The 27902-nt window shown below is 35.6% G+C and overlaps 1 protein-coding gene across 5 annotated transcripts in view; it reads left to right on the top strand.

Moving 5' to 3' along the window:
- Positions 1-27902, top strand: part of RASSF8 (Ras association domain family member 8) — a 128600-nt gene that overhangs the window by 90744 nt on the left and 9954 nt on the right. For 4 of the 5 annotated variants that reach the window (XM_059402753.1, XM_059402752.1, XM_059402754.1 and 1 more), the window contains one exon: positions 13981-14187. In XM_059402753.1, coding sequence (XP_059258736.1) covers positions 14085-14187 — 103 coding nt within the window. In that variant the 5' untranslated portion in view covers positions 13981-14084. Of the gene's footprint in view, positions 1-8529; positions 8594-13980; positions 14188-27902 lie in introns of those variants that run through there. The other variant, XM_059402756.1, reaches the window with a different exon arrangement.

Below are 27902 nucleotides of genomic sequence, written 5' to 3'. Positions count from 1 at the left end.
AGTATCAGCAGAATTTTATACTGCACTGATTTTTTTTCCATTTCTAAACATTAACCATTATTTTCACAGTTATTTTACTGTCTACTCTTTAATAAGTATGATTACTTGCACTGAGCATTTAAAAATGAATATCTATAAAAGTTATTTCAGCTAAATTTTTTTTAAGATTACATGGAAGCTACAAATTGTAGATTAAAACAATAGTATTCCTTTTGTAGACATTACCTTGGGATATATAATATTTAAGAATTCTACAGTGCAGGGATGCCTGGGGGCTCAGTCAGTCAAGCATCTGCCTTTGACTCAGGTCATGATCTCAGGGCCCTGGGATGGAGTTCCACATGGGGCTCCCTGCTCCATGGGGAGCCTGCTTCTCCCTCTGCCTGCTGCTCCCCCTGCTCCTTATGCTCGCTCTCTCTGTGATCAAATAAATAAATCTTAAAAACAAAAAAAAAAGCACAGACTTTCGCAGTGCAGTATAATACAGTAGTATCGTTAATGGTAAGATGTGTCATTTATTCTAAGAGTTTCAATCAGGGCTTTACTGGGATTAAAATACCTCAATGTCGATTTTGTCACCTTTGGATTCACACTGACATTTTCTCATTAGTACTGTGCTCTTTTTCCACCGGTAAATGTAAACTGTCAGTTTCTGTCCTGTTCAGTTAGCACCTGTGTTATTCAGCAAACATATATGGTGCACCCACCAGGTATCAGCCACGGTGCTGAAGGGTTCAAGAGGTAGAACAGGAATCAGAAGAGTAAGCAGATAAGCTCTGTGAGAGGTCTTGTGATGAAACAAAAACAGAATGCTTTTGGAGGCACAGAGCATGGCCTCCTTCAGATCAGAAGAGGAGCCGAGAGATTGGGGAAAGATGCTTAGAGGGAGTCTAAAGTCAGAGAAGTATTGTCTAAGGAGGAAGAATAGCATATACAGTGCAAAGATGCTTGAGAGAATGAGATATTCAGTGAACCACAACGTCCTAGCATAATGGGAGGACAGCTGGGAGAGTTGCAGGAGGATCAAGAAGGAGTATCAGTGACTCTTGAGGACCTTAAATATTATAGATTTGTCAGATGTTTTTTTATTTGAAGGCAGTAGAGAGCCTTTGGAAGATTCTGAGAGGAGTGGGAAATCAAATGTGTATTTAAAAAGATTTCTGGGGTGCCTGGGTGGCTCAGTGGCTTAAGCATCTGCCTTCATTAGGCTCTGGTCATGATCCCAGGGTTCCAGGATTGAGCCCCAGATCAGGCTCCTTGTTCCGTGGGGAGCCTGCTTCTCCCTCTCCCCCTGCTGTTCTCCCTGCTTGTGCTCTATTTCTCTGTCAAATAAATAAATAAAAATCTTAAAAAGAAAGAAAGAAAGATAGATTTCTCAGCTATAATGTACAAAATGGATATGCAAGGGAAGAGGTAAGATAGGAAGGCAGAAGAATCACTGGCAGGTAGTCACAGAGTGCAGTAGTTCCGCTGCAAGCTACGAGTGTACAAAACTGAGAAGAGCCCCCATGTCTGTCAACCCTAGACAAATGAATAAATTATGTTTTGGTTTTTTTTTTTTAAATATTTTGTTTATTTATTTGACAGAGAGAGAGATCACAAGTAGGCAGAGAGGGGGAAAGCAGGCTCCCTGCTGAGCAGGGAGCCGGATTCGAGACTCGATCCCAGGACCCTGAGACCATGACCTAAGCTGAAGGCAGAGGCTTAACCACACTGAGCCACCCAGGTGACCCAAATTGTGGTTTCTTTATGCAATTGAAATCTCTACTGCAGTGAGCAAGAATGAGCTATGCACAGCAGCATGGGCGAAGCTCAGCAAACATACAGTATGTGAAGAAAGCAGCCACCACTTCATGTGATGTCGTCCGTTCATACCAAATGCAGAGCAGGTGAAACTAGTCTGATGATGGAGGGCAGAGTAATGGCTTCCTTTTAGGAAGGGGTCAGGACGAAGAGAGGGGTTCTTTCTGGTCTTAAAAAGTGATTAGACAGATGTATTTGCTTTGTGAAAATTTATCAGACTTAAAATTTCAGAAATGTTCAATTTCAATTAAATGTTTCTCGAAAAATCCAGTTTTCTTAACTGCAAAGTGTGTACACTGTTTGATTCCCATTCCCTAGAAAGCCCCGTTCTATCTAAACAGTGACACATTTATTGTCTTGCTGCTGCTTTGCTCCCACTTTTCAACTCGTTGAGGCAGGGGTAGGTTTGGGGGACCACTGGAATAATCCTTGGCCTATTTTTTTTTTACTCATTTCATTCAATGATAGTTCTACAAGCAGATAGTTCTATAGGCAGCTTTGCCAAGATAACTGCTAGATTAGCAGTAGTTGAGCTTTGCTTTTTACTCTGAAAATGTAAAGCTTGATGAGATGTAAACACATTGTGGAAGTCAGACATACTAATGAAATGTAAGTAAATGTATTTAAACATAACAAAAACTAAGGGTTTCTTTTTTCCCCTGAAGCAAACAATTTAATTTGGCAAGTATATTAGGATTTTTAAGTTAGTTGCTTGAGTTGCTATGCCTTACAGTTGTGCCATTTATATTTTCATCTCTCTAGGTTATACACATTCATGTGCTCTAGGTTAGAGCTTTCCTCACTCAGTCGGTCTCCTGACTGACAGGTCACAGCCATCTTCCCCTGGCTCTGCTGGTTTCAGTAAAGGGCAGGGACTCGGCCTAAGCCCAGTACTTTAAATAGAATATTGTAAGTAGAATACCACTTCAGTCAGCATCACTGTTAATATTTACAATAAGTACCAAGCCTTTTGCCCCGAAATGTCACAGCACACATCTCAAACTTAGCAGCTATCTTCTCCAATAATGCTGAATGACCGCAAAACAGTACAACACTTCCTAGATTATTTGAAGTCCAAAACTCGCCCCCCACCTAAATGCAGAGCAGCACATTGTATCCTTTAAAGAGAATGGCATCTGAAGATATTATGAGGAATAAACTGTGGCAATTTGGAACAATAGCATTATATGTTACATTACACTGAATAATTAACCTCTCTATTAAAGTTTTGCTGCAGTGGGGCGCCTGGGTGGCTCAGTGGGTTAAAGCCTCTGCCTTCGGCTCAGGTCATGATCTCAGGGTCCTGGGATCGAGTCCCTGGGCTCTCTGCCCAGCAGGGAGTCCGCTTCCCTCTCTCTCTGCCTGCCCCTCTGCCTACTTGTGATCTCTCTGTCAAATAAATAAATAAAATCTTTAAAAAAAATAAAATAAAATTTTTCTGCAGTGGAAAATATCTGTCACTTGAAAATATCACCAAAAGATGTTCCTATTTCTGCAGATTATCTAAGAATTTAATTATTTAATTAAATTAGATTTTTCTTAAGGAAATAAATAGAATTAGCAAAGTTCTTCTTAACTCAAGGATTATAGGAAAATGCCTTTTCACAGTTGTTCATACTTTTTAAATCTTCTTTGAATTGAAGTAATTCTACTTTAACAAAGATACTTAGGGATCATACATGTTTAGTTTTGCCAAATATAATTTCTGGTTCCCATGCCCTGAAAGCATTTAGTACTTTACCAGCTGAGTAAGTATAGTAATGAAATTTGGGGAAATATTTGAACCGTTCCACTTTATATACTGTGTTATTTAAATCTTCACATTGAAGTTAGTACAAGTTTAATAGTCTGGCAACTACTTTGACCCAGGAGTCAGGCACTCAAATTTTCTTTTTTTAAACTGCATATATTAATTTCAGTAACATTTATTCCCCAAATTCTTTTATTTTGGCTTTCAAGTGTTTATATACTAATTTAGCTTAGAAATACTAATTTCCTATACCTTCAAAAAATGTGTTTTGACATAGAAAGTTTGGCTATTTAAAGTTACCATTATAACCATAAGTTAAAATTGTTGAAAAGTTTACACTTATTTCATTGCAAATATAAAAATGAGTTTCTTTGTCATACTTGATGGGCTCAGTATTTATAAAAATATGAATAAGTCTGTAGTGATCTTGATTTCATGAATAAAAAATAAATTTATTTTTATCCCATATTAAGTAAAACAGTGGGTTTCATCACAGGAGGTCATAAATACTAAATTCAGAAAATGGGTTCATTATACCTGAATGATGATCATAAGGTCACAACATAATTTGCTATCACTCAGAAGGATAACACTCACTCATGAAATGCCCACATCTATTCAGATGTGAAGAAGAAAACGATTATGCCCTGCAGATCCTTTGTTTTAATAAAGAACTTGTGCTTTGGGGGTCTGATAACACTTGGATTTAGACCCTAGCTCTATTCCTGCTCCACCTAGACAAGGGAGAGGCAGGAGGAGCATTTCCAGCAGGAATCTGGAGTCATGTTTTCCTTCCTAAGTTTGATGTGATTATTGAACACCAGCTCCTTGCTTCTCAGCTCTGTGGCAATAATTAGACCGAATATATCATTCAGCTTAGTAGTACTAGAATTTCTGTGTCCTATGGTCACATCTACTTGATTACTTTCTGTCCTGAGCCAGGACTGGTGATTACAGAGTCCTGGCAAACTTTACTAATAACTCTATTTCATAAATATAAGTAACTTTTCAGTAATTATGAGCATTATCAGAGTTAGATCTACCACTTGCTGGCTGAGTGATTCTGGGCGAGTTACTAATTTCTCTATACCCCCATTTCCTCATTTGTATCAAAATAATTCATGTCACATAGAGATATAGATGGGTATTGAATGGATTAAATATAATAGTTAACATTTCATCTATTGCAAAGTAAGAGCTCAGTCTATATTAGCTATTTATTCTTATTGTTTCACAAATAACAAAGTATGTTTTTGTTTGAAGGGTTGGTTTACAATGAAAATACTAAAGTGCATCTGCTCAAGGAGAAATATCACATATGTGTGTGCACTTACGTCTATCATTTAAAATGTAACCAAGTGTTCAGTAATATTTTAAAGTGCATTATAACATTGCTCCCTGCCAGTTTTCTAATGATTATGGATGAGAACCTTGAAATAGCACTATAGTGAAAGCCACAAATTTGCTTAAGGCCATAGTTCAGGGGTTTTTTGCATTAAGGCTTTGAGAATGGGGGAAAAAAAAAAGACTTTGAGAATGGGATCCCTCATGCCAGGCCTTGGAGCTCTAATAGGAGTTAAGCTCTCCCAGATCTTGGCACCATACACATGCCTCCAACTGCCTCTAACTGGCCACAAAGTAGACTGGGACCCTAACAGAAGATATAAGTGCAAAGCAGATGGCTTTTTATTTTCCTTTTTTATAATACTACAGCAAGAAATGGAACCCACTGGTATATTATTTTTATATTTCTTAAGAGATTTTGTGCCAATAAAACTAAGTTTGTAAGGTCCCCCACTGTTCTGTCTTCCATAAACATGTAACAAAATTAGCAAGAACAGCAACACATGGTTTTTTCATACTCCTCTTATATCAGTGGTAACCCCCATTTTATGGTCTATTTTAGCTAGAATTCTTTATAGGAACAAGTCCTTCAACAGCTTCTATATTGGACACTTAATTTATTTCAATATTTGTAAATATATTTAATATCTGTTTTCAGAATTATCTGGTATTATTCCAAATATTGGCTAACTTGTATCCATGTGATCTTGATCAAATGATGCAATTTGACCAGGCCTCAGTCTTCTATGTTAAGTAAAATGATTATACAAGTTGATAGCCAATGAGTTGCTAGCTCTGAAAGGCAAGATATCTTATCCATTTGGTTTTGGTGAATTCTATGAAATGATTGACCTTTACCTAGAGCGAAAATGCCATCTTGTGCCTGTCCCTCCAGTTTCTCCAGTACGAGGAATCCACAACTCCCTTGCTACAACTTTTGCCAGGTAGAGCCAAGTATATTTTGGTGTGTTGTTGGTTGGCTTTTTATTATTAACATATTATGTATTATTTGCTTCACAGGTACAGGTCTGTGAATCATCAGTCTTACACAGTTCACAGCACTCACCGTAGCACACACCCTCCCCAGTGTTCATAACCCACCACCTTTTCCCTTCCCACCCCACCCCCCAGCAACCCTCAGTTTGTTTCCTGAGATAAAGAGTCTGTTATGGTTTGTCTGCCTGCCTCTCAAACTCCTCATATCAGAGAGATCATATGATAATTATCTTTCTCTGATTGACTTATTTCACTTAGCATAATACCCTCTAGTTCCATCCGTGTCATTGAAAATGGCAAGATTTCAGGGGTTTTTGATGGCTGCATAGTATTTCATTGTATATATACACCACATCTTCTTTATCCATTCATCTGTTCATAGACATCTAGGTTCTTTCCATAGTTTAACTATTGTGGACATGGCTGCTATAAACATTCGGGTGCATGTACCCCTTGGATCACTACATTTGTATCTTTAGGGTAAATACCTAGTAGTGTGATTGCTGGGTCATAGGGTAGCTCTATTTTCAACTTTTATAGGAACCTCCATACTGTTGATTGGCTTTTGCCTTGGGAAGAAGAATATGGTAAGGATGGAATGGTAGAAAGGAAGGAATAAAAGAGGCATGTGCTGGGATCTAATGGGTACTTGTGTGGAAGTTAAAGTTGACTCGGGGCTACTACCACTAGAGAAACTGTGACCACAAGGAATTGGCTTACAATGATGGCCATAGGGGCCATCAGAGGACTTGACCTATATCAAATTGTATGTTTCTGTGTGTTGGCCTTCATTCATTTCTATCACTTTTATGGAGACAATGGAAAGCCATTGTTTCATGGCTCCCTGTCCTCTCTGTATCTTCTTCTCCTGTGATCCTTTTCAGGGTATGATGTTCCAAGTTAAATTCCCAAGCAGAATACTTGATTTAGTAATGTTCTGTCAACAAGAAGTCAAAGAAGAATTCAGTCTAATAAACATGGCCTTGTGTCCATGGGATATTAGAATGTACGAATGGTAACCATTCTGAGCAAGAAATTACTTATTGATAGTGTTGTATATTAGACTGGTAGAAGGAATTATTTAGAAGCAGAGTTTGCTTTTGACACTATCCTTGGTTACTGGAAACACATCGCTTTGTTCTCTAAAATGGGCAGTTGTACAGATTTTGCTTCCTCTTAAAATTATACTTACATAGAAATGCTGTATTCCTACTGGGAGCTTTAATTAATAGATCAAATTTTACCTAAATTATTAGTTCAGAAATCAGTCTGGTGAAGTACTGTACTCCCAAAAGATTTTTGATACTCATTTATGAGCATTTGGTTAACACCTCTGTGTATGGGAGAAGTTTCCATTTCAAAGTCATAGTTACGGGTTTAACCTTACGATTTAGAAAAATATTGTCAATAAGCTGTCTGGAGGGGGGCTTAGAATAAGAAACTCAGCTGAGGGCAATGGCTCTTATAGCACCAAATTTGGTGCTAAATAAAAAACTAAAATTACTACCTATATTCATTGTAAAGTTTTACATTTTTAAGGATAGAAAGCTAGGTCTTAATAGCAGGATCAGTATTTTTATACCAGTAACTTTAGCTTGATTTGTGTCATATTTATACCAGATGCATTTGAAATTTCTTAATATGGATGCTAATCCCAATTATCATTTCTAGTCTTGATTTAAAAACTTCTAGAATGTTGGCTGCTCTTAAGGTACATGCTGTAATAAACTAAAATGACTTTATTTTAAGATGCTCTTATTAAAATAGTATTCCTGAAATTTTGTTTTTGTGTTGATTTTTCATATGATAAAGAAGTTTCTAATTTTGAAAGTTACAATTTTTATTTCCATTCACAGAATTAACTTTTGTTGAATTCATATATTGTGCTAAGCCCTGCACTAAATACATTTTTAAAAGATATTTCATTTCTCACAAATGCCTCTTGAAAAGTTCTGTGTCTTGACTTAAGTCATACAGTAAGTAATAGACTCAGGATTTGAACCTTGGTACATTCTGTTTCCACTAATCAGTGTTACCTTGAAAAAATGGCTCTTTCCAAAAAGTAGTTTTTAATGGTATAAACTTAAAGAAAATGCCAGAAATCTCTTAGAAGCTTTGGTTTGTATTTAAGTCAAGAGTTAAAAATTATCATAAATATGCAGACATATTTATTTTAGACTCTGTAAAAATAAATCTGGATGTAATTTTCAAAAACTGGAGAAATAGTTTGTTAGTACTGAAAATGAACCTGATCATGAGACACTCATTTTGCTGACATGTGCAGTTATTTATTAAAGGTTCTCTGAATTAAAACTGTAGTTTCTCAACATGATTTAGTTGGTTTACTCTTTTCTTTCTTCTAGAATGGAAAATTTATACATGTTGTCTGATCATTGGTTATTAATAAAAGTAAATTTTCAAGTGATGGTAGGTGAGATTTCTTAGTGTAACTTAGAGCATTTTAAAAACATTTATTTGGGTACATTGACTCCTTTTAGAGAAGTGTGCCTTATTCATGCTTTAATTTCTTTACTCATCCCAATTTAGAATATATGCCCCTAAATTCCTAGGTTTCTGACCTTGTGAGAGTTATTTAAACTGAGAGTCACTTTTCTTTTTAAAATAAGGCTAATGATACCTAACCCACTGAATTGTATCGTGAGGAATAAGTGAGATACAATACTCCATGCTTAGCAGAGAGTAAGTATTCATGCCTTTCATTGCCATAATTGCAGAATCGTCACTTGAACATATTAAATTTGGGAAATGTTTCACTGCATATGTTTAAATGCTGTGACCTGAGGATGATGAATAGTAAAGGAAAGAGCATGGGTTTACTGGATTTAATAATTAATGTGCAAATATTGCTTAGCATTGTGAACTTTTAAAAACATACTATCAAAAAATTCTATGACTAATAAGAAAAATACAAAACCCATCTTTAGAAGGCATAGCTTAATTGTGGCAATTAAGACTTGATATAAGAAAAAGAGAAAAGCTATTAAACGTTCTCATTTGTACTCTACTGTTCCCACAAGTGAGCTTCACACAGTGTCTCTATCACCACTCGTGGGTGTCGCAAAATACATTAAAGGGCTAGCTGAAATCTTGTTTTATATATAGCATGTCTTCAGAATTTGGTCATTTGTATCCTGTAGTTGTACGCATTGTGGCTCTTTGCCACTATCTCATCCTCTGTGCTATGTCACTGAGTCCTAGTTTAACAGAGTTTAACCAGTTTCTCTGCTGTGAGGTATCTGCTGCACATGGTCTCCCAGAGCCAACGTGTTTTGAAAAATGTTTCCCAGAATTGTTAGACTGGGGAGCCTTATTTCCTTGGTGCATGTCACAGGACTGTTGTTCTTAATATCTCATTTTGGGAGGCTTTGATTGATATCGCTGAAGTCCTCTGCCTTAGTGTCCACTTTTGAACATTGTGTGCCTTTTATGACAACCTACTTTCTGTGACAGAGTTTACAGGACTGTATTATAGCAAAATAATGGGTTTGCTACAAGCAACCGAACATTTAACTGGGTTTCCAAAATACAGAACCAGAGTGTTGTAAACATGCATCAGCTGAATACTGCAGTTGAGGAGCAAGCAACCCATGACTGGCATCTGAGGCAGTTTTCCAGAAACTGTTATTTGTCTAGACGAAATCTGTTTTCTTACCCACTTTTTTCCTTTCTTAATGTGTTTTCACCCTCCCTCTCCTTCTCTCTCATTGTGCTTCATCTTGTCATGTTCTCCAGGTTGTTTTTTTCCTGTTGTTGTTATTTGTTTTTATGTTTGGTTACTTTTCCATCTCCCACAGGCAAGAGGTACCATTTTTTTCCTTACCTCAGTCACCATTTGATTATTAAAAAGTTAATACTTTTTTACTTCATAATAGTTGTTCTCTATAACTTCATTTCTCACATAAAATTAGTTTTAGAATGAGGTAATCTAAACTCCCTCTAGTTTTTTTTCTTTAAAGATTAATTTATTGGAGAAAGAGAGTGCATATATGCAGGTAGGGGGAGGGGTGAAGGGAAAAAAGAAGCAGACTTCCCGCTGAGCACCGAGCCCAGCACAGGGCTCTATCCCATGACCTCCCGAGATCATGACCTGAGCAAAACCAAGAGTCTGTCACCCAACTGACTGAGCCACCTGGGCACCCCTAGATTTTATTTTTTAACTAGCTTTCTGTACAAAAGAGAATTGGGGTATCTGATTATTCTAGTAAGTACTCTTCATAATATACAGTGTTCATTGTGCATAATCTCTGTACGGTGCCAGAAGAACTAGTGGCTAGCATCAATGTTTTATTTAAAATAGCTAGTTTGATTGTGAAGATTTTATTATAACACATTTTATCTGTAGGCTCTTTCTATAAAGAATGCTTTAATATGCAATAACCATAGATATTGAGCAAAACTGGACATGAAAGAAATGTTAAAATTGGCACTAAACCACCTGTATGTTTGTGTCTAGGGTCCAGGGGGTAATGCAGTTTGATTAGCAGTAGCCTGATGGTAGCATCACAAGGAAGTTAGATCATTTTAAAGCTTTCAGTCAATTCTTGTTTTTTGTGAGAGCCCTTGGTCACAACAGTTTCATCGGCTGATCAATACATCACTTTGTTTTCTGTGTTTTTCTGTCAAAAAATACCTTATTTGACACACGTCGTTGATTCATTAACATTAAACTCACAGCCAGTAGCTCTATAATTCATACCTAACAACACATACTTTTCTCCATAAGTCACATCACAGCCTTCTTATACTTATGTCAGCACTATGCTTGGGAGCCATTTTCAACAGTGAAATCACCAACAAAAACTACAAGAATGCCAAAACATGGCACGAAATACACTGGGAAGAGGTAACTTGTCAACAGTATGAGAGCTGAAACAAGAAGGCAGAATAATGCTTCTTTATGACCTCAGCTGGAAATGTGTAGGTCAGACCACTCAGATTTTTCACAGCTGTATACATGTCTTTGAATGACTCTGAAAGTGCCACAAATATTGATTTTGGAGTTACAAATAAATTTTAGTGAGTGTGTGAATTCACAAATAAGGAACCCATGAATAATGAGGATTGACTAAAATTGTTTCATTAAAGCACTGTTCTTGGGGGAGTGTGTCTCCACAAATGTAGATGCTTAATTCCAATATGCTTTCAAGATAATAAATAGTTTTTAACTAAAGAACACTTGTTCCCAGTAACATGTTACTGAATAAACCTAATTTTTCATTATAATAGTTAAAATAATAATGATTTGAATATAGAAACCTTATGGTAAAAACAATAACTATAATAATACCCTTGCAATAGAACCTTACTTCTACCTACATTATTGTTTCCATGGAAAAATTTATTCCAAATTCCAACTGAGATGTCAAAGCCCCTTAGCTTCTTGAGTCCTTAGTCCCAATGATGAGCAGTCCACCATACGCACCTACAGTGTAGGACTTCCGTTTTCCCTCTAGTCTAGTTCTGGGGCTGGGAGCAAATGTGGGAGTTGGGCTCTAGACCACAGCACAGAAGGGAGTAGTAGGGGCTTCCACCGAGAAGACAGATTCTTCAAATGACTTTCATGAATAACACCACGATTTTGAGGGAAGCTAGGGGGATGATTGTTAGTACAGCCCCAAACTTGACAGAAGCCATATTTGGAAAACAGGGGCTCTGCTAGAAATAAAATCTTGGACCATGTGGTTCATTGATCTGATCTATTAAGGCATCTTTTTTACTTTCCTTAAGGATTTCAGTTTGAAAGTATTAATGGTGTTAGAAGAAAAATGCAGATGCTGGTCTTCTCTGTGATGAGCCGTGGTAGGAAGTCTCTGATCAAGAGGATAAACACCTTGCAAGTTTATATCAACTAAGCAATATTATTTATGCTCAATGTTTTCCCACAACGTTATTATACTCTGTAATATTTAACAGATATGCATGTGCTTTATGTTCATTTGTATTCACTTAATGGTTAAAAGTTTGAGGTAAAACAATGATAATTCAAGATAAGAAAATAAGAGGTGGTGTACTAAAATCTTTATAAAACTTAAAAATGGACCTCATAAGTTTCTTTTAAATGATAGGTTTCTTTTGGGGGAGGAGGCCTTTAATGAGATCTTTCTTGCTAGGTTTCCCAAGTTTAAGATCTTTTAATGAAAAACAATGGACTAGGTATTAAATAGATTTTAATTCAGCTTAGTTTTTTTAAACTCAGCTGAGTTTTTTATTTAATAAAATAATTTAATTTTAACATATTAATTTAATACAATATATTAATGTGTGACCATTTTTTAATCTTAATTTTATTCCAAAAAGAATAATACATATTCTATTTTTAGTAAATAGAGCACCTGGTGGAGAAGGAAAAATCTCTTATTTTAAGAGAGGAGCATTTCCAGCAGGAATCTGAGGAGTCAGATTCTGACTGTTTCCTTTCCTTAAATGGTCTTTAAATGGATTGGGGACAGTAGCATATATAAACCTCTCATTTGGAATTTCAAGTGTGCCTATTAAATGCTCAGAGTACTAGAACTGTAAAAAGAAAATTTGTTTAACTTTATTTGCAAGATTTCTTACAAATAAAGTTGGAGCATCCCCCCCCCCCCCCCCCCGCCCTCACACCCCAGAAACTTTAGCCTCTTGTGGGATTTCATAACTGAGGAACACAGTTGTGGAAATTAGCGTGTCAAGAGGCAAGTGGCTCTTCTTCTGGGCATACAGGGGGTTTATGAAACCACCTTGGCACTTCAGTGTGGAGGCAGAAGGAGCCAAATCAACACACTGGGAAACGGTCCATCCTTTCCCTTGTTTTCAGCATGAAAAAAAGTATTTTTGTACCTTCTCTAGAGAGAGCAATAGGTTTATTCTCCTTCACTCATGTGTGTTCTGACTTATATATCCAGGTGACGGGTGGCCTAGAACTATCTTAGGTCTTTTAAGAAAATGCACAAGGACTATATTATACTCTTTTACTAGACATGTTTTTAGTGTTTTTAAAATAAGCTTTTCAATAAGTCATTGATCCTGAAACACCAGTTCCATCATCAACCTTTAAATAAATTTAAATCATTTTAATTAAATCAATGTTTATTGCATCTCATAAACTTTAGCATTCTTTTCAAAACCAATAAGAAAATAGAATCATAAGACAGTAGACAAATCATTGATTGATTAGTTTTAACACAGGAAGAGCTGAGATTTTAAAAACCTACAGGAAAAAGAATTATGTACAATTGATTTTTAACCAGTTAATAATAACAGTCTAATCAATACAAGAAATCAAGGCATTTGGTTTGATTGTGTGAGAATGTGAAAGACATATATATAATGCAGCTTTAAAGAAAAAAATCAAACAATGGGGAAACAGCAAGTGTAACAAAAAGTTGAGGTTTATATTATTAGAATAACTCTTGTAATTTAAGAATACTGTCAAACCCCAGTTAAATAAATGAGAAAAGGACAAGCAGTTCATTCATGGGGAAGTTGTCAGTCAATAAAGAAATTAATTTCCATCATCTGCTTTCTGCACACTTGTGCCTTATGCTGTGGTTGGTGTTGGCGTTTGAGTGTTGAAGACCCCACTCTCAGTCCTTCGGGGAAGGGAGGGAGGCAAGGGACACATGAAACCAAGGAATGCAGTGGAGTCGTGAAGATACATTTACAGATGCTCGCAAGGCTATGGAAACTGGTTCAACTGGTTTATTTTTCAAAAAATGACAAAAGCTGTTTTTTAACCTTACAAATGATCCTAATGAGTTTTTTTTTTTTTTTTAAGAAAGGAATAGCTTATATGTTGAGCAGTAGGGCTTAGTCAAGTAAGTAAGATTTCTTAGAGTTACTTTTTGATTTCTTAGAGTTACTTTATGATGAAAATTATAATTATGAAAATTATAATAATATGAGTCACTATCATGAATAGGTGACTATAGTTGTATTCATGCTACCAAATACAGTTCTATAAAGTAAGTATGTACATGGTCATTAATGGTGGTAGGATTATGAGATATTAGAATTTATTTCACATAATACTTAGTAAAAGAAATTTAAAGACTCGTTTTATTAAAAATGTTTTTTCTTCTTTTTAGCTGACTACACAAGACTCTGCCTTCCCCATATTTCCATAGCCAGCGACATGACCTGACACCTTGATGACCAGTCTCAGGGCCCTTAGGTGACTGGCTGCTACACCATGGAACTTAAAGTATGGGTGGATGGAGTTCAGAGGATTGTTTGTGGGGTCACTGAAGTTACAACTTGCCAGGAGGTTGTAATAGCCTTAGCTCAAGCAATAGGTAAGTGGACTTTCTGAGAATCTGCGATAAAGTGGTTTATACTTCCTCTTGTGGTTTATGGTTGTTTGTATTAAATATAGATTTCTATTTTTTTGTTTATTTGGTTCCATAATACAGCTTGCAGGTACACTTTTACTTATTACTATTCCCCCGTGCTTAAATAAAATCTATAAACACACTTATTCTCTGTCTCCCCCCAGATTTTACTGACCTTCAGACTAGAGTCTGCACTGCCTTCTTTTCTACTGTTGTTTATCCTAAACAATGATTTGTGGAACTAAAATGTTTTCTTTTTTTTTCTTTTTTTTTTTTTAAAGATTTTATTTATTTATTTGACAGAGAGAGATCACAAGTAGGCAGAGAGGCAGGCAGGGAGAGAGAGAGAGGAAGAAGCAGGCTCCCTGCCAAGCAGAGAACCCAGTGCGAGACTCGATCCCAGGAACCTGAGATCATGACCTGAGCCGAAGGCAGAGGCTTAACCCACTGAGCCACCCAGGTGCCCAAAAAAATGGATTTAAAAAGAATAAACAAACGAGACCCATCTTGCCTATAAGAGAAAAATTCATGACAGAAGACACTTATAGACTGAAAGTGAAGGATAGAAAAAGATAATCCATGGAAATGGAGGTGGAAAAAGAAAAGGTTTAGAGGCAATACTTACATCAGACAAAATAGATATTAAAACAATGACTGTAATAAAAGACAAAGGCCATTCTAACTGGTGTAAGGTGATGATATCTCAATGTGGCTTTAATTTGAATCTCCCTGAGGGCTAGTGATGATGAACATGACCAAAGTTAACAAGATAGGAAACAACATGTGTTGGAGGGGATGTGGAGAAAGGGGAACTCTCTTACGCTGTTGGTGGGAATGCAAGTTGGTGCAGCCTCTTTGGAGAACAGTGTGGAGATTCCTCAAGAAATTAAAAATAGAACTTCCCTATGACCCTGCAATTGCACTCCTGGGTATTTACCCCAAAGATACAGATGTCATGAAAAGAAGGGCCATCTGTACCCCAATGTTTATAGCAGCAATGGCCATGGTCGCCAAACCATGGAAAGAGCCAAGATGCCCTAAACGGACGAATGGATAAGGAAGATGTGGTCCATATACACTATGGAGTACTATGCCTCCATCAGAAATGATGAATACCCAACTTTTGTAGCAACATGGACGGGACTCGAAGAGATTATGCTGAATGAAATAAGTCATGCAGAGAGAGTCAATTGTCATATGGTTTCACTTATTTGTGGAGCATAACAAATAGCATGGAGGACATGGGGAGTTAGGAGAAGGGAGTTGGGGGAAATTGGAAGGGGAGGTGAATCATGAGAGACTATGGACTCTGAAAAACATTCTGAGGGGTTTGAAGTGGCAGGGGGGTGGGAGGTTGGGGTACCAGGTGGTATGTATTATAGAGGGCATGGATTGCATGGAGCACTGGGTGTGGTGAAAAAATAATGAATACTGTTATGCTAAAACAAATTAATTTTAAAAATAATAATTTTAAAAAAAGATAAAGTCATTATATAATGATTAAAAGGGTTCAATCCAAAAGCAAGTATTAACACATTTAAAGGGAGAAATTCGCAGTAATACAATAACCATAGGGGACTTTAACACCTCATTTATATCAATGTATAGACCACCCAGACAGAAAATAAGAAAACTGGCTTTGAACCATACATTCAGCCAGATGGACTTCACAAATATATACAGAATATACTACCCAAAAACAGTAGAATACACATTCTTTTCAAATGAGCATGAAATATTCTCTAGGATAGATCACCTTAGGTCACAAAACAAATCTCAATAAATTTAACAAGATTAAGATCATATTAAGCATCTTTTCTGAATATAACAGTATGAAACTAGAAATTAATTACAAGGAAAAAAAAAAACTGGAAAAACCCAAACACAAACACATGGGGACTACACAACCAGTGGGTCAGTAAAGAATTGAAGAGGAAATTAAAAAAAAAAAATTCATGGAGACAAATGAAAATGGAAACACAACTGTTCATTATCTTTGGGACACAGCAAAAGCAGTTCTAAGAGGGATATTTATACTAATATAGGCCTACCTCAAGAAATAAGAAAAATCTCAATCTAACTTACAACTAAAGGACCTAGGAAAACAAATAAACAAAGCTCAAAGTTAGTAGAAGGAATGAAGTAATAAAAATTAGTGTGGCAATAAGTGAAATAGAGACCAAAAAAAAATTAATGAGAATAAGAGCTGGTTCTTTGAAAAGATCAAATAGTCAAATCATTAGCCAGATTCTGGAAAAAAAAAAAATGAGAGAAAGTAAATAAAATTATGTATGTATGTATGTATGTATGTATTTATAAATAAAAGTCTGAAATGAAAGAGGAGAAATAATAACTGACACCACAGAAATACAAAAGATTATGAGAATACAGTGAAAAATTAGATGGCAACAAATTGGACAACCTAGAAGAAATGGGGATAAATCTTTAGAAACATAAAATCTTTCAAAATTGAATCAGAAAGAAATAGAAAACCTGAAGAAATACATTACTGGTAAGAAAATTGAACTGGTAATAAAAAAAAATTCCCAACAAATGAAAGTCCAGGACCAGTTGTCTTCATCGGTGAATTCTACCAAACATTTAAAGAGCTAATACCTGTTCTTCTCAAACTATTCTGAAAAAAAGAAGAGGAAGAAAAGCTTTCAAATTCATTCAACAAGGCCAGCCTTTATTACCTTAGTAGCAAAACCAGACAAACACTACAAAGAAAAGAAAACTACAAGCCAGTATCCCTGATGAACATAGATGTAAAAATCCTCAACAGAGCATTAGCAAACTGAATTCAGCAATACATTAAGAGGGTCATTCAACACCACCAAGTGGGATTTATTTCAGGAATGCAAGGATGGTTCATTATTCACAAATGAATCAATGTGATACCTCGTATTAACAAGAGGGAGGATAAAAAAAATATAAGTGTGTCAATAGATGCAGAAAAAACACTTGACAAAATACATCTGTCTATGATAAAAAAACTCTCAGTAGAGGGCTTAAAGGGAGCATACCTCAACATAATAAAGGCCATATATGGGGGCACCTGGGTGGCTCAGTTGGTTAGGTGACTGCCTTCGGCTCAGGTCATGATCCTGGAACCTTGGGATCGAGTCCCGCATCGGGTTCCTGACTCCATGGGGAGTCTGCTTCTCCCTCTGACCCTCTTCCCTGTCATTCTCTCTCTCACTCTCTATCAAATAAATAAATAAAATCCTTTTTTAAAATAGGCCATATATGAAAAACCCATAGCTAACATCATGCTCAGTGGTGAAAAATTGAAAGCTTTTCTTCTAATATTAGACATGTTTACTCTCACCACTTCTATTCAACATAGTACTAGAAGTCCTAGCCACAGCAATCAGAAAAGAAAAAGGAACAACAGGCATCCACATTCATAAGGAAGAAGTAGAACTCACTATTTGCAGATCACATCGTAACTACATATAGAAAACCCTAAAGACTCCACTAAAAATCCGTTAGAACTAACAAGTGAATTCAGTATGGTTGCAGAATGCAGAATTAATGTATAGAAAACTGCTATCTTTCTATACATTAATAATGAAGTAGCAGGAAGAGAAATTAAGATAATCCCATTTATAGTAGCACCAAAAAGAATAAAATAAGAATAAATTAAAGGAGCTGAAAGACCTATACTCTAAAAACTCTAAGACTTTGATCAAAAAAATTGAAGGAAATACAAATAAATGTAAAGATGGACCATAATCATGGATTGGAAGAGTTGACATTGTTAAAATGTCCATATGGTCCAAAGCAATTTATAGATTCAGTACAATCACTATCAAAATACAAATAGTACTTTTCTCAGAACTAGAACAAGTAAGTCTAAAATTTGTATGGAAGCACAAGAGATCTTGAATAGCTAAAGCAGTCTTGAGAAAGAACAATAAAGCTGGAGGTTTTACAATCCCAGATTTCAAGATACATTACAGAGTTCATAATAATTAAAACAGTATGGTACTATTAGAGATCATCACAACAAGATAGAGAGCCCAGAAATAAACCCACAGTTACATAGTCGATTAATCTATGACAGGGAGGCAAGAATATACAATGAGGAAAGGTAGTATCTTCAATAGTGTTGAAAAAACTGGACAACTATATGCAAGGAAATTAAAATGGGCCATTTTCTTAGACAACACACAATAATAAGCTCATGGTGGGTTTTTTTCCCCCCAAGGTAGATTAAAGACCTACATGTGAAACCCAAAACCATAAAACTCCTAAAAGGAGTTTTGGACATTGACCTTAGTAACATATTTATGGGTATTCTCCTCAGGCAAGAGAAATAAAGGACACACAAACACACACTACACCAAAATAAGCTTTTCCACAGCAAAGGAAACCATCAACAAAATGAATAGACAACCTACTGAATGGGAGAAGATATTTGCAACTGATGCATTTGATAAGGGGTTAATATACAAAATATATTAAAAATACATACAACTCACCACCAAAAGAAAATCTTCTTAAAAATGGGCAGAGAACCTGAATAGACATTTCTCCAAAGAAGGTAACACAGATGGCCAACAGACACATAAAAAGACATTCAACATCACTAATCATCAGGAAAATGCAAGTCAGAACTACAATGAGATATCACTTTACACCAGTCAGAATGGTTAGTATCAAAAAGACAAGAAATAACGCGGATGTGGCAAAAAAGAGGACTCCTTGTGCACTGTTTGTGGGAATGTAAATTGGTGCAGCCACTGTGGAAAACAACATGGAGTTTCCTCAAAAAATTAAAAGTAGAAATATCATGATTCAGTAATTCCACTTCTGGGTATTTATCGAAGAAATGAAACCACTAATTTGAAAAGATGAATGCACCCTATGTTTGTTGTAGGATTATTTATAATAGCCAGAACACAGGAGCAATCTAAGTGACCACCAGTACATGAGTGGATAAAGTAGTGTGTGTGTGTGTGTGTGTGTGTGTGTGTGTGTACATATACGTGTGTGTATACAGATGTATATAAATGGAGAACAGAGTGTGTGTCTGTGTATGTAACAAGATATTACTCAGCCACAAAAAAGAATAAGATCTTGTCATTTGCAACAACATGGATAGACCTAGAAGGTATTAATGAAATAAGTCAAACAGTAAAGACAAATACCAAATGATTTCACTGATACATAGAATCTGAAAAACAAAGCAAAACACAAAAACAGACTTTCAAATACAGAGAAAAACTGGTGGTTGTCAGAGAGAAGGTGTTGTGGGGATTGGCCAAGTAGGTAAAGGGGATTAAGAGGTAGAAAATTCCAGTTGTAAAATAAGTCACAGTGATAAAAAGTAGATAATCAAGATAGTCAATAATATTTTAAGTACATTGTACAGTGACAGATGGTAACTATACTTACTGTGGTGAGCAGGGAATAATACACAGAATCAAATCACTGTGTTGACTGAAACTGATAAAACATTGTATACCAGCCGTACTTCATAATAAAAATTAAAAAATTAAAGAAAAAAAAAAGGTAAAACATAAGAACTGAGAGGTATTTTGTCTCAAGACCCAATTAAATACTAACCAAAATAAAGTCATGTAGGCGTATTACTATTTTAAAAATAGCTTTAAGACAGAGGGCAATACAAAGAAGAGACTACTATATTAGCATACATAAGGCTTAATTCAAAGGAAGATAAAAGATTGTAAACTTATATACAACAAGTTAATTCCCTTAAATGTAATCAGGCACCTGGGTGGCTCAGTCAGTTAAGTGTCTGCCTTTGGCTCTGGTCATGATCTCAAGGTCCTGGGATGGACTCTCTGCTCAGTAGGGAGTCTGCTTCTACCTCTGTGCATATTCTCTCTCTCCCTCTCTCTGTCAAATAAATAAATAAAATCTTTAAATATACTTATATATTAAAGTAAAACCAATGGAACTAGAAAGAGAAACCTAACACTCTCAGGGGAGATTTTTAAATATACTTCAGTGACTGCTGAGAAGAATCAACAAATCAGGGGGGGAAAGCCCCACATAATTTATTTAAATAAAAATATTCATCTTTGGGGGTGCCTGGGTGGCTCAGTGGGTTAAGTCTCTGCTTTTGGCTCAGGTTAGGATCTCAGGGTCCTGGGATCGAGCGCCGCATTGGGCTCTCTGCTCATTGGGGAGCCTGCTTCCCCCCTCTCCCTCTGCCTGCCTCTCTGCCTACTTGTGATCTCTCTCGGTCAAATAAATAAATAAAATCTTTAAAAAAAATACTCATCTTTGGGTTCTTTCCGCTTAGTAAAAACTCTAAAATTAGCAATTGTCAAATCTAACTTTCTTTGTTATATTTGAGACTCAAACCAAGGGCAGTGGTTTAAAAGAACATAAATGTATTATACAGGGAGGCTGAGGGGTGCACCTAGCTTCATCTGTCCATCTGGCCTCCACATTTTCTGCACATAATTTCAAGGGGAAAGTGTCCAGATGTACAAGGTGTGTGTTTGTCCATTTGGACTAAATAGTATTCTGAACTTGCTTGTGAACAAGCTAAAAGTTTTAACTGAATCTACCTCAATTTTTGCTGTCTGTTAACTCAGTCCAGACCTGTTTTTGAAAAATTGACAACTTGAATACAGAGCTTTTATGGTATATCTCCAAACTTGGCTAAACAACTCTTTTTCTGTATCATAAATACTTGATGGAATTCAGAATTCATCTGAGAGATGGCTCAGCTGGCAGCCAGCTGAGGATGGTTGACTCTTGCTTTTCTGGTGCCGTCAGACTTTCTCAGCATCAAATGTAATATGCTCCTGATGTGTACTTATATATTTCTCTATCTTGTAATGTGAGTTATTGGTATTCAAAGTTTAAACATTAAATGAGAGTTTTATAGCATGTTGACCTTATTTCCTCTGTAAGAAATAATAAGGGGGCTGTTAGGAAAAATTAATGCTGTGACATCCAACCCCAGAATTTCTGTGGCTGAACACAATAAAAGTTTATCCTATTAGCAGAGTATTGACTGACTGACCAAGCTGCAGATGTTTCTAAAAAATTTATAATGAAGCAACTTGTAGAATACCTTCGTGGGTTTAAATCCACACTTTTGGTGCATGGGGTGAAAGCATCAAAGATATACTCTTGATTAGGGATTGTGAGGGATTTTCCTGGAAAGCTAAAATTTCTCTAAGGAAACCACCAAGATGTAAAAATATTTACATAAGTTAACAATCTGCAAATATATATGGCAGTGAACATTTTTTGACTCAGTGCTTTTAATCAATGGAATCGAATTAGAAAACAGCTAAAGACAGAACATAATTTGGTAACAGCTGAATGTATCTATATCTAGTATCTAGTATCTAATCCAATAATATGGAAAGAAATCCTTTCTACTCTCATCTTTGACTACCTTGACAGGTTATATTTAGGTGGTAGAAATAGAACACATGCAAATTATGAGACAGAATAACAAAAACATAATTGAAACCCTTTAAGTGGCATGAAGTAGCTAAACCACCCTGCCATGCACTGTGTGTTTGGTCACTATATATGCTGGGCTTTTGACACATTCCCACTTTCTAGTATTTTGTCTTGTTTCTCCCATAGACTATCCCAGAAATGCCATTATTTCACAGTTCAAACTGCTTCTCAAATCTGTATGTGAAACAGAAAGCCTTTGACTGTTCATCTGTTTCAAGTTATAGTCCAGAAAATGCATTTGCTTTTACAATATTCCCCAAATATGAAAAGAATGTATTTCTGCCCTCAGGTAGCTTAGAACTTAAGTAGAGTATGGCTAACAAAAGATTAGAGAGGAAAAGAGGAGGAAGAAATCAAGGAGACTGAGGGGAAGGTTTTCTGATTCATACTCCTTTTTTGCCTGGTACCATTTAAAGTACGAAGTTTCAGAATTTTTCTCTGTTCTCACTTCTTGTGATCTTGTTCCCGTATCTCCTTGTCCTGGGATCAGAGTTAGCATTTAATAGATACAATTGGTTGGGGCTGGGGTCCAAGGTGAAGTGGACTGTTCCTTAAAAGCCATGTTTCATATGAGTGGCCCCAAGAAAGTAAGTTTTCTATTTTTTTTTTAAAGACTTTATTTATTTGACAGAGAGAGAGAGCACAAGCAGGGGTAGTGGCAGGCAGAGGGAGTAGCAGACTCCCTGCTGAGCAGAAAGCCCAACATGGGGCTTCTATCCCAGGACCCTGGGATCATGACCTGTGCTGAAGGCAGACGCTTGACCGACTGAGACACCCAGGCACCCTAAAAATCAGTTTTCAAACAAGCACATTTTATACTTAATTCTAGTTTAACTATTTAATACTTACTTCTTTTCTCTGGAAGTCCCTCTGACATAGGGGTCCTGCTTCTTATCCATCTTACACCATTGCTTTGCCTAAAGTAAGTAATCAGTAAAACGTAGTTTCTAAAGCAGTGTTGTCCAGTAGAACTTTCTGCAAGGATGGTAGTGGTCTCCATCTGTGCTGTCCAGTGGGGTAACCACCAGCCACATGCAGCTACTGAGTACTTGAAAATGTGGCTCGTATGACTGAGGAAATGAATTTTTACGTAAAATTTACATGTGGCTAGTGGTTAATCGATATTGTAAACAGTTCTAGAAGATAACTAATTGCTATCTCAGACTTCCAGTGTCTGTATCTCAACTATTGCCTACCCTCAAATTTCTTCCTTCTCCTTATCTCAGCAAATGAAAATTCTTTTCTTTTAATTAAAACTTTTGTGTGATCTTCATTTCTTTTCTTGTTCTAATATCTCACAACCATTCCATCAACAAATCCTATCTGTACTACCTTCAGTATATATGCAAAATCTTGTTTCTCATCACAGCCCCTGTTAACACGTTGATGTAAGCCACCATCCGTTCTCATGTAGATTTTTGCAGTGGCCTTCAGCTCATCTCCCTGCATCATCTTGGTCCCCCCCAGCCTATTCTCTACAGTTTTCCTTCAAAGTTAATACTTTTAAAAAGTTTTTACTTAAATTCCAGTTAGTTAACATACAGTATAATATTAGTTTCAGATATACAACTCAGTGATTCATCATTTACATGCAACACCTGGTACTCAGGTGCACTCCTTAAACCCCATCATCTATTCCCCATCCCCCACCTCCCTCCCCTCCAGTAACCAGCAGTTTGTTCTCTGTAGTTAAGAGTGTGTTTCTTGGTTTGCCTCTCTCTTTTTTCCACCCTACGCTCATTTGTTTTATTTCTTAAATTCCACATGAGTGAAATCATATGGCATTTGTCTTTCTCTGGCAAACTTCACTTATCATAATTCTCTTTAGTTCCATCCATGTCATTGCAAACAGCAAGATTTCATTCTTGTTTATGGCTGAGTAATATTCCATTGTGTGTGTGTATCTGCCTTTAAAGGCAGATGTATCTATCTTGTATGTATCTATCTTTAAAGTAATACTTTTAAAATATGAGTCATATCACTCCTCTGCTCAAACCTCCTCCCATCCACAGTGGTTTCATATTAGAAAATTCCAAAGTCTATATGTATAATGGTCTTCAGGACTCTCATGAATCCATACTTCATCTCCTTACCAGTCTGACCTTATCTCGTACCACTTACTTTTGACTGTCCCTTCTTATACACACCAAAGACATCTCTGCCTCAGTCTTTTCATCTCTTTTCTCTGCTGAGAATACTCTGCACCCAGGTCTTTTCATAATTCATTCCCTTGGATCTCTGTTTAAATCTCATCTTCTCACAAAAAATGTCCCTGACCACATGTACATATACACATGCACACACACATGCTTATACACTCATATACTCTTTATCTGCCATACTCTAGTGTTCTCTAAAGCACCTGTCATTCCTGACATTACATATAATATATGCATTTTCAAATCTAAACATTTCTGAAAGCCTGAAGTTTATCATACTTCATTTGAAGTTAGCTGTGATTGGAATGTCTTGAACTCATTTGATAGTAAAAACTGCTCTGCTTTGATATGAGGCTGTTTTTAATTTATATTTATTCCATTTGATGTGAACATTGATACATTTTACTTTATACCTTTTAATATGTTTGATTACAGACATATAGGATAGCACTATGTTGCCTTTCTAAAATCCAGAAAGTTCTGAATTTTTAGCATATCTGGCCTTAAAACTGTTGCATAATGGACAGTAGACCTACATTTACTTTTTGTGTGTTGTATATTGCTTACTACTGTTTTGTTACTATCTATTCTCATAGTTTAAAACCATGCCTAAGTAACAGACATTCACTACATATTTGTGCATAAATAAATGAATTTTTTGAAGTTTTTTTTCCTATAAATTACAGACTGAGCTGAGTGACCACCTAATGTTTCATCCATCTCTAGAATTATATGATCCTTTAGAAGATAAGGAAAATATTTTTATTGCCACATTTAACTCTTAATTTATGCATAAATTATCAATTTTAGAAATTTACAAATGTATTGATACTGTATCTGTTTACAAAATAATACTATTCATTGTAGACTGTTTTGAGTAAAGCAGAAAAAAATGACCCTATCTCCTAAGAGTAATCACTATGAGCAGCACTTTGTATATACCTCTAGATGAGCTTTTAAAAAAAGATTTTACTCTCCGTAATTCTTGATAGTTTTAAAGCATCATTTTGTATTTACTGGATTGTGAATTAAATGGTCCACACCATTTAATCCTCATAACAGTCTTATGAGGAAAGCACTGTTATTATCTCTACTTTAGAGATGATCAGGCTAAGGCACAGATATCAGATAAACCTGCACAAGCTCCTGTAGCTAGTAAGGAGGGTACTGGGATCCAAACCAATAGTCTGACTCAAGAACCCTGCTCTTAACTACTATTATACTCTGTTGGTTATACCCCCTGTAATCTCAGTGGACATCTGTTAAGAAATATAGTTATTGATTGAATTATATTGAAATAAGAAATAAAAACACTTAATAGTAAGATATACTGCTTTTTTATAGCCAAGATCATGTTTTACAGTTTTGATATTTATAACAATAATGTAATCATTCATACTTTTAAATACCTTTTGGATTTTCTACATAAAACATTAATTAATGTGAAAACATGTAATTCATAGCATGCATCAGACAGGATGGGTTAGATTATTCTATATTAACAAAATATCCTCCAAATCTTACTGGTCTATAGTGATAAGTGCTAGCTGTTATTTTGGTTAATATTATTTATGCAAAGTAAGTAGCATAGTGCCTAGCAAATATAGGCAAAGTAAATAATAATCATTATGAAATCAATAAATTTTATGTTTTCATTATTTTTTAATAGTAGTAAACTTATCATATAATCTTACATAGTTCCTAAAATAATATGCAGTAATTCTGTGACTACATTATAATCCTGTGACTCATCAACACACTGGGAAAATAAACTGTAAATGATTTAGCTAAGAGTTGTACACAGCTGGCTGATAGGTTATACTCAGAGATATTTACATTCTGACACTGTCATCATGAAATGAACATTCCATGGTTAAAAGTTATCTTAATTGCTACATTCAGGACTTATAGAAAATTCATTGATAAATTTGCAGGATAGTTGGATGTGTTTGGAAGATTGCTTTAAATTCTTTAAGCTTTGATTTCTTCACTAGTGAGTTGAGGATCATAAAGCTATACTGCCTATCTCATAAAACCAATTAGGATTACATATATATTATATATTTTTATTTTTAATATATTTTTTATTTTTATATACATATATATGTGTAAGCATCAAAACCGTTTAACAGACTATAAAATGATACAATGTAATTTCTTTTACAGTGATCAAAATTCCTTGTAAGAATTCTAAGTCTTTATGAGAAGGATTAGTTATATCGCTTCTCAGCCTTTTGGCTAAGATCAAGTGAGAAGGATTAGTTATGTTTACTGGAGTCTATATAAGAATCCAAAATGTTTATATAGCTCAAGGAGCAAAGTATCTGTTATCAGAAAAGCTCAGTGTGCTTAGATAGATTTTTCATGATTAAGAATGACCTGTTACTACTTCTAATATGTCCAGAAACAGGAGGATATGTTAGCATAAATTCATAAGAGATTAATGCAAACTCTCTGTCATATTGTCATATTCTTTTGAATAATGTACAGTATTCATCTTTGGGTAATAAGTATTTGAAGCTGAAGAAAAAAACAAATGTAAGTTAAAACTAAATCTTATCAAGAGGGTTGATGATTAATAGAACCCCCAGGGCCTAACATTATTTCTGACAGATATTTGGTGTTCAGTATAGATTTATTGAATAAATAACAAGATGTGACTTTTAAATCATGATTTTGTTCTATGGCTCTAAGAAATTTCCCAAAATTATTTTTTAAAAAAGTTTGCCCTATTGAAAGAGTGGTTGAAATAAGGGCGTAATGTTTTTGGGTGACCCGTATTTGAGTTTTGGTGTATATTTTCAAAAACTTCATAATACTCTAGTTACATATACTATTCTTCTTTAAATTGAGTCAGAGTAATCTGTTACCCTATTTCCTTTTGTCAGTCATCCAGTAAGATTCCACTAATGTGTTAAAGTCTCTTTATGTGATTTTCCTTATTATATGAGGTTAATGATCCTTGAGATCACACAATTGCTTCAACTATTCAAAAGTATAGTCAGTATTTTATATTTGTACCATTACTTACATGGCATACATTTCTAGGTAGTGCAAATAGCCTTAAGTACAAATGCTGCAGATATGTAGATAGGTGGGTATGGATAGATACTCCTTTTTGTTATTCTTAGGGGTCTATCAAGATAGTGTGCCAGGTATAACTACATGTATCCATTTAATAAAATGCATTGAAAAGGAGTTTTGCCGGAGGAATTTGAATCTCTCCAAATGAAATAGGATCTTTAGGGCCTTGCCAAGCATAGTATTAAGAATAATGATTATGGGATTTAGCTTTTACATAACCTATCTAAAACCTAATTTTTATAATAAAATCAAAGCTATTAATTCATTTATGTTTTATAAAAGCTTTTTTATATTGCTGGATAGGATTTTTTTTTTCTTTTTGCCTAATTGCACTAAATATGTGTTATTTAACAAAAAGGGAAAACTGGCAGTAGAAGCAATTCTAAATAATCTTCTACTAAGATACTTTCCTAGGGCAGCAGTACCATTAAGCATTGGAAAAATCAGCTTCATATTTAATTATGGCTAAATTGGGGTTTTTTAAATTGTTAATATAACTCATCTAATGTAATGATTCCATTTTCTTTTTTAAGATGCTCCATTGGCCTCGTAGAGAATTAAGAGAAGGCTCTGTTGATCTATTCTAACCCCTCACATTACCGATGAGGACACAAAGCTCCAGAGAAGAGATTCTAAAAGTAGTTGATAGGCAGCAAAGCCAAGAACACAAAGTGCTGTGTTCTTTGAAGCAGTGTGTACACATGGAACAGTTTTAACCTTGCAGATTTGTCATGTGTTTTTTCTTGGAGTAGTTACAGTAATTTTTAACCTGAAAAATCAACTAGAAATATTTTTTATTCCAAGAAGTCAATCTACTATATGTAGGGTTTCTTCCTCATTCCCCCTTGTTTGCCCACATATTTTTTTTTAAAGATTTTATGTATTTATTTGACAGACAGAGATCACAAGTAGGCAGAGAAGCAGGCAGAGAGAGAGGAGGAAGCAGGCTCCCTGCTGAGCAGAGAGCCCGATGTG

The sequence above is a fragment of the Mustela nigripes genome, chromosome 6, assembly GCF_022355385.1.
Source record: "Mustela nigripes isolate SB6536 chromosome 6, MUSNIG.SB6536, whole genome shotgun sequence".
In the NCBI taxonomy this organism is placed as follows: Eukaryota; Metazoa; Chordata; class Mammalia; order Carnivora; family Mustelidae; genus Mustela; species Mustela nigripes.
The sequence above is the reverse complement of the archived record's forward strand: the minus strand, read 5'-3'. Positions and strand labels throughout refer to the sequence as shown.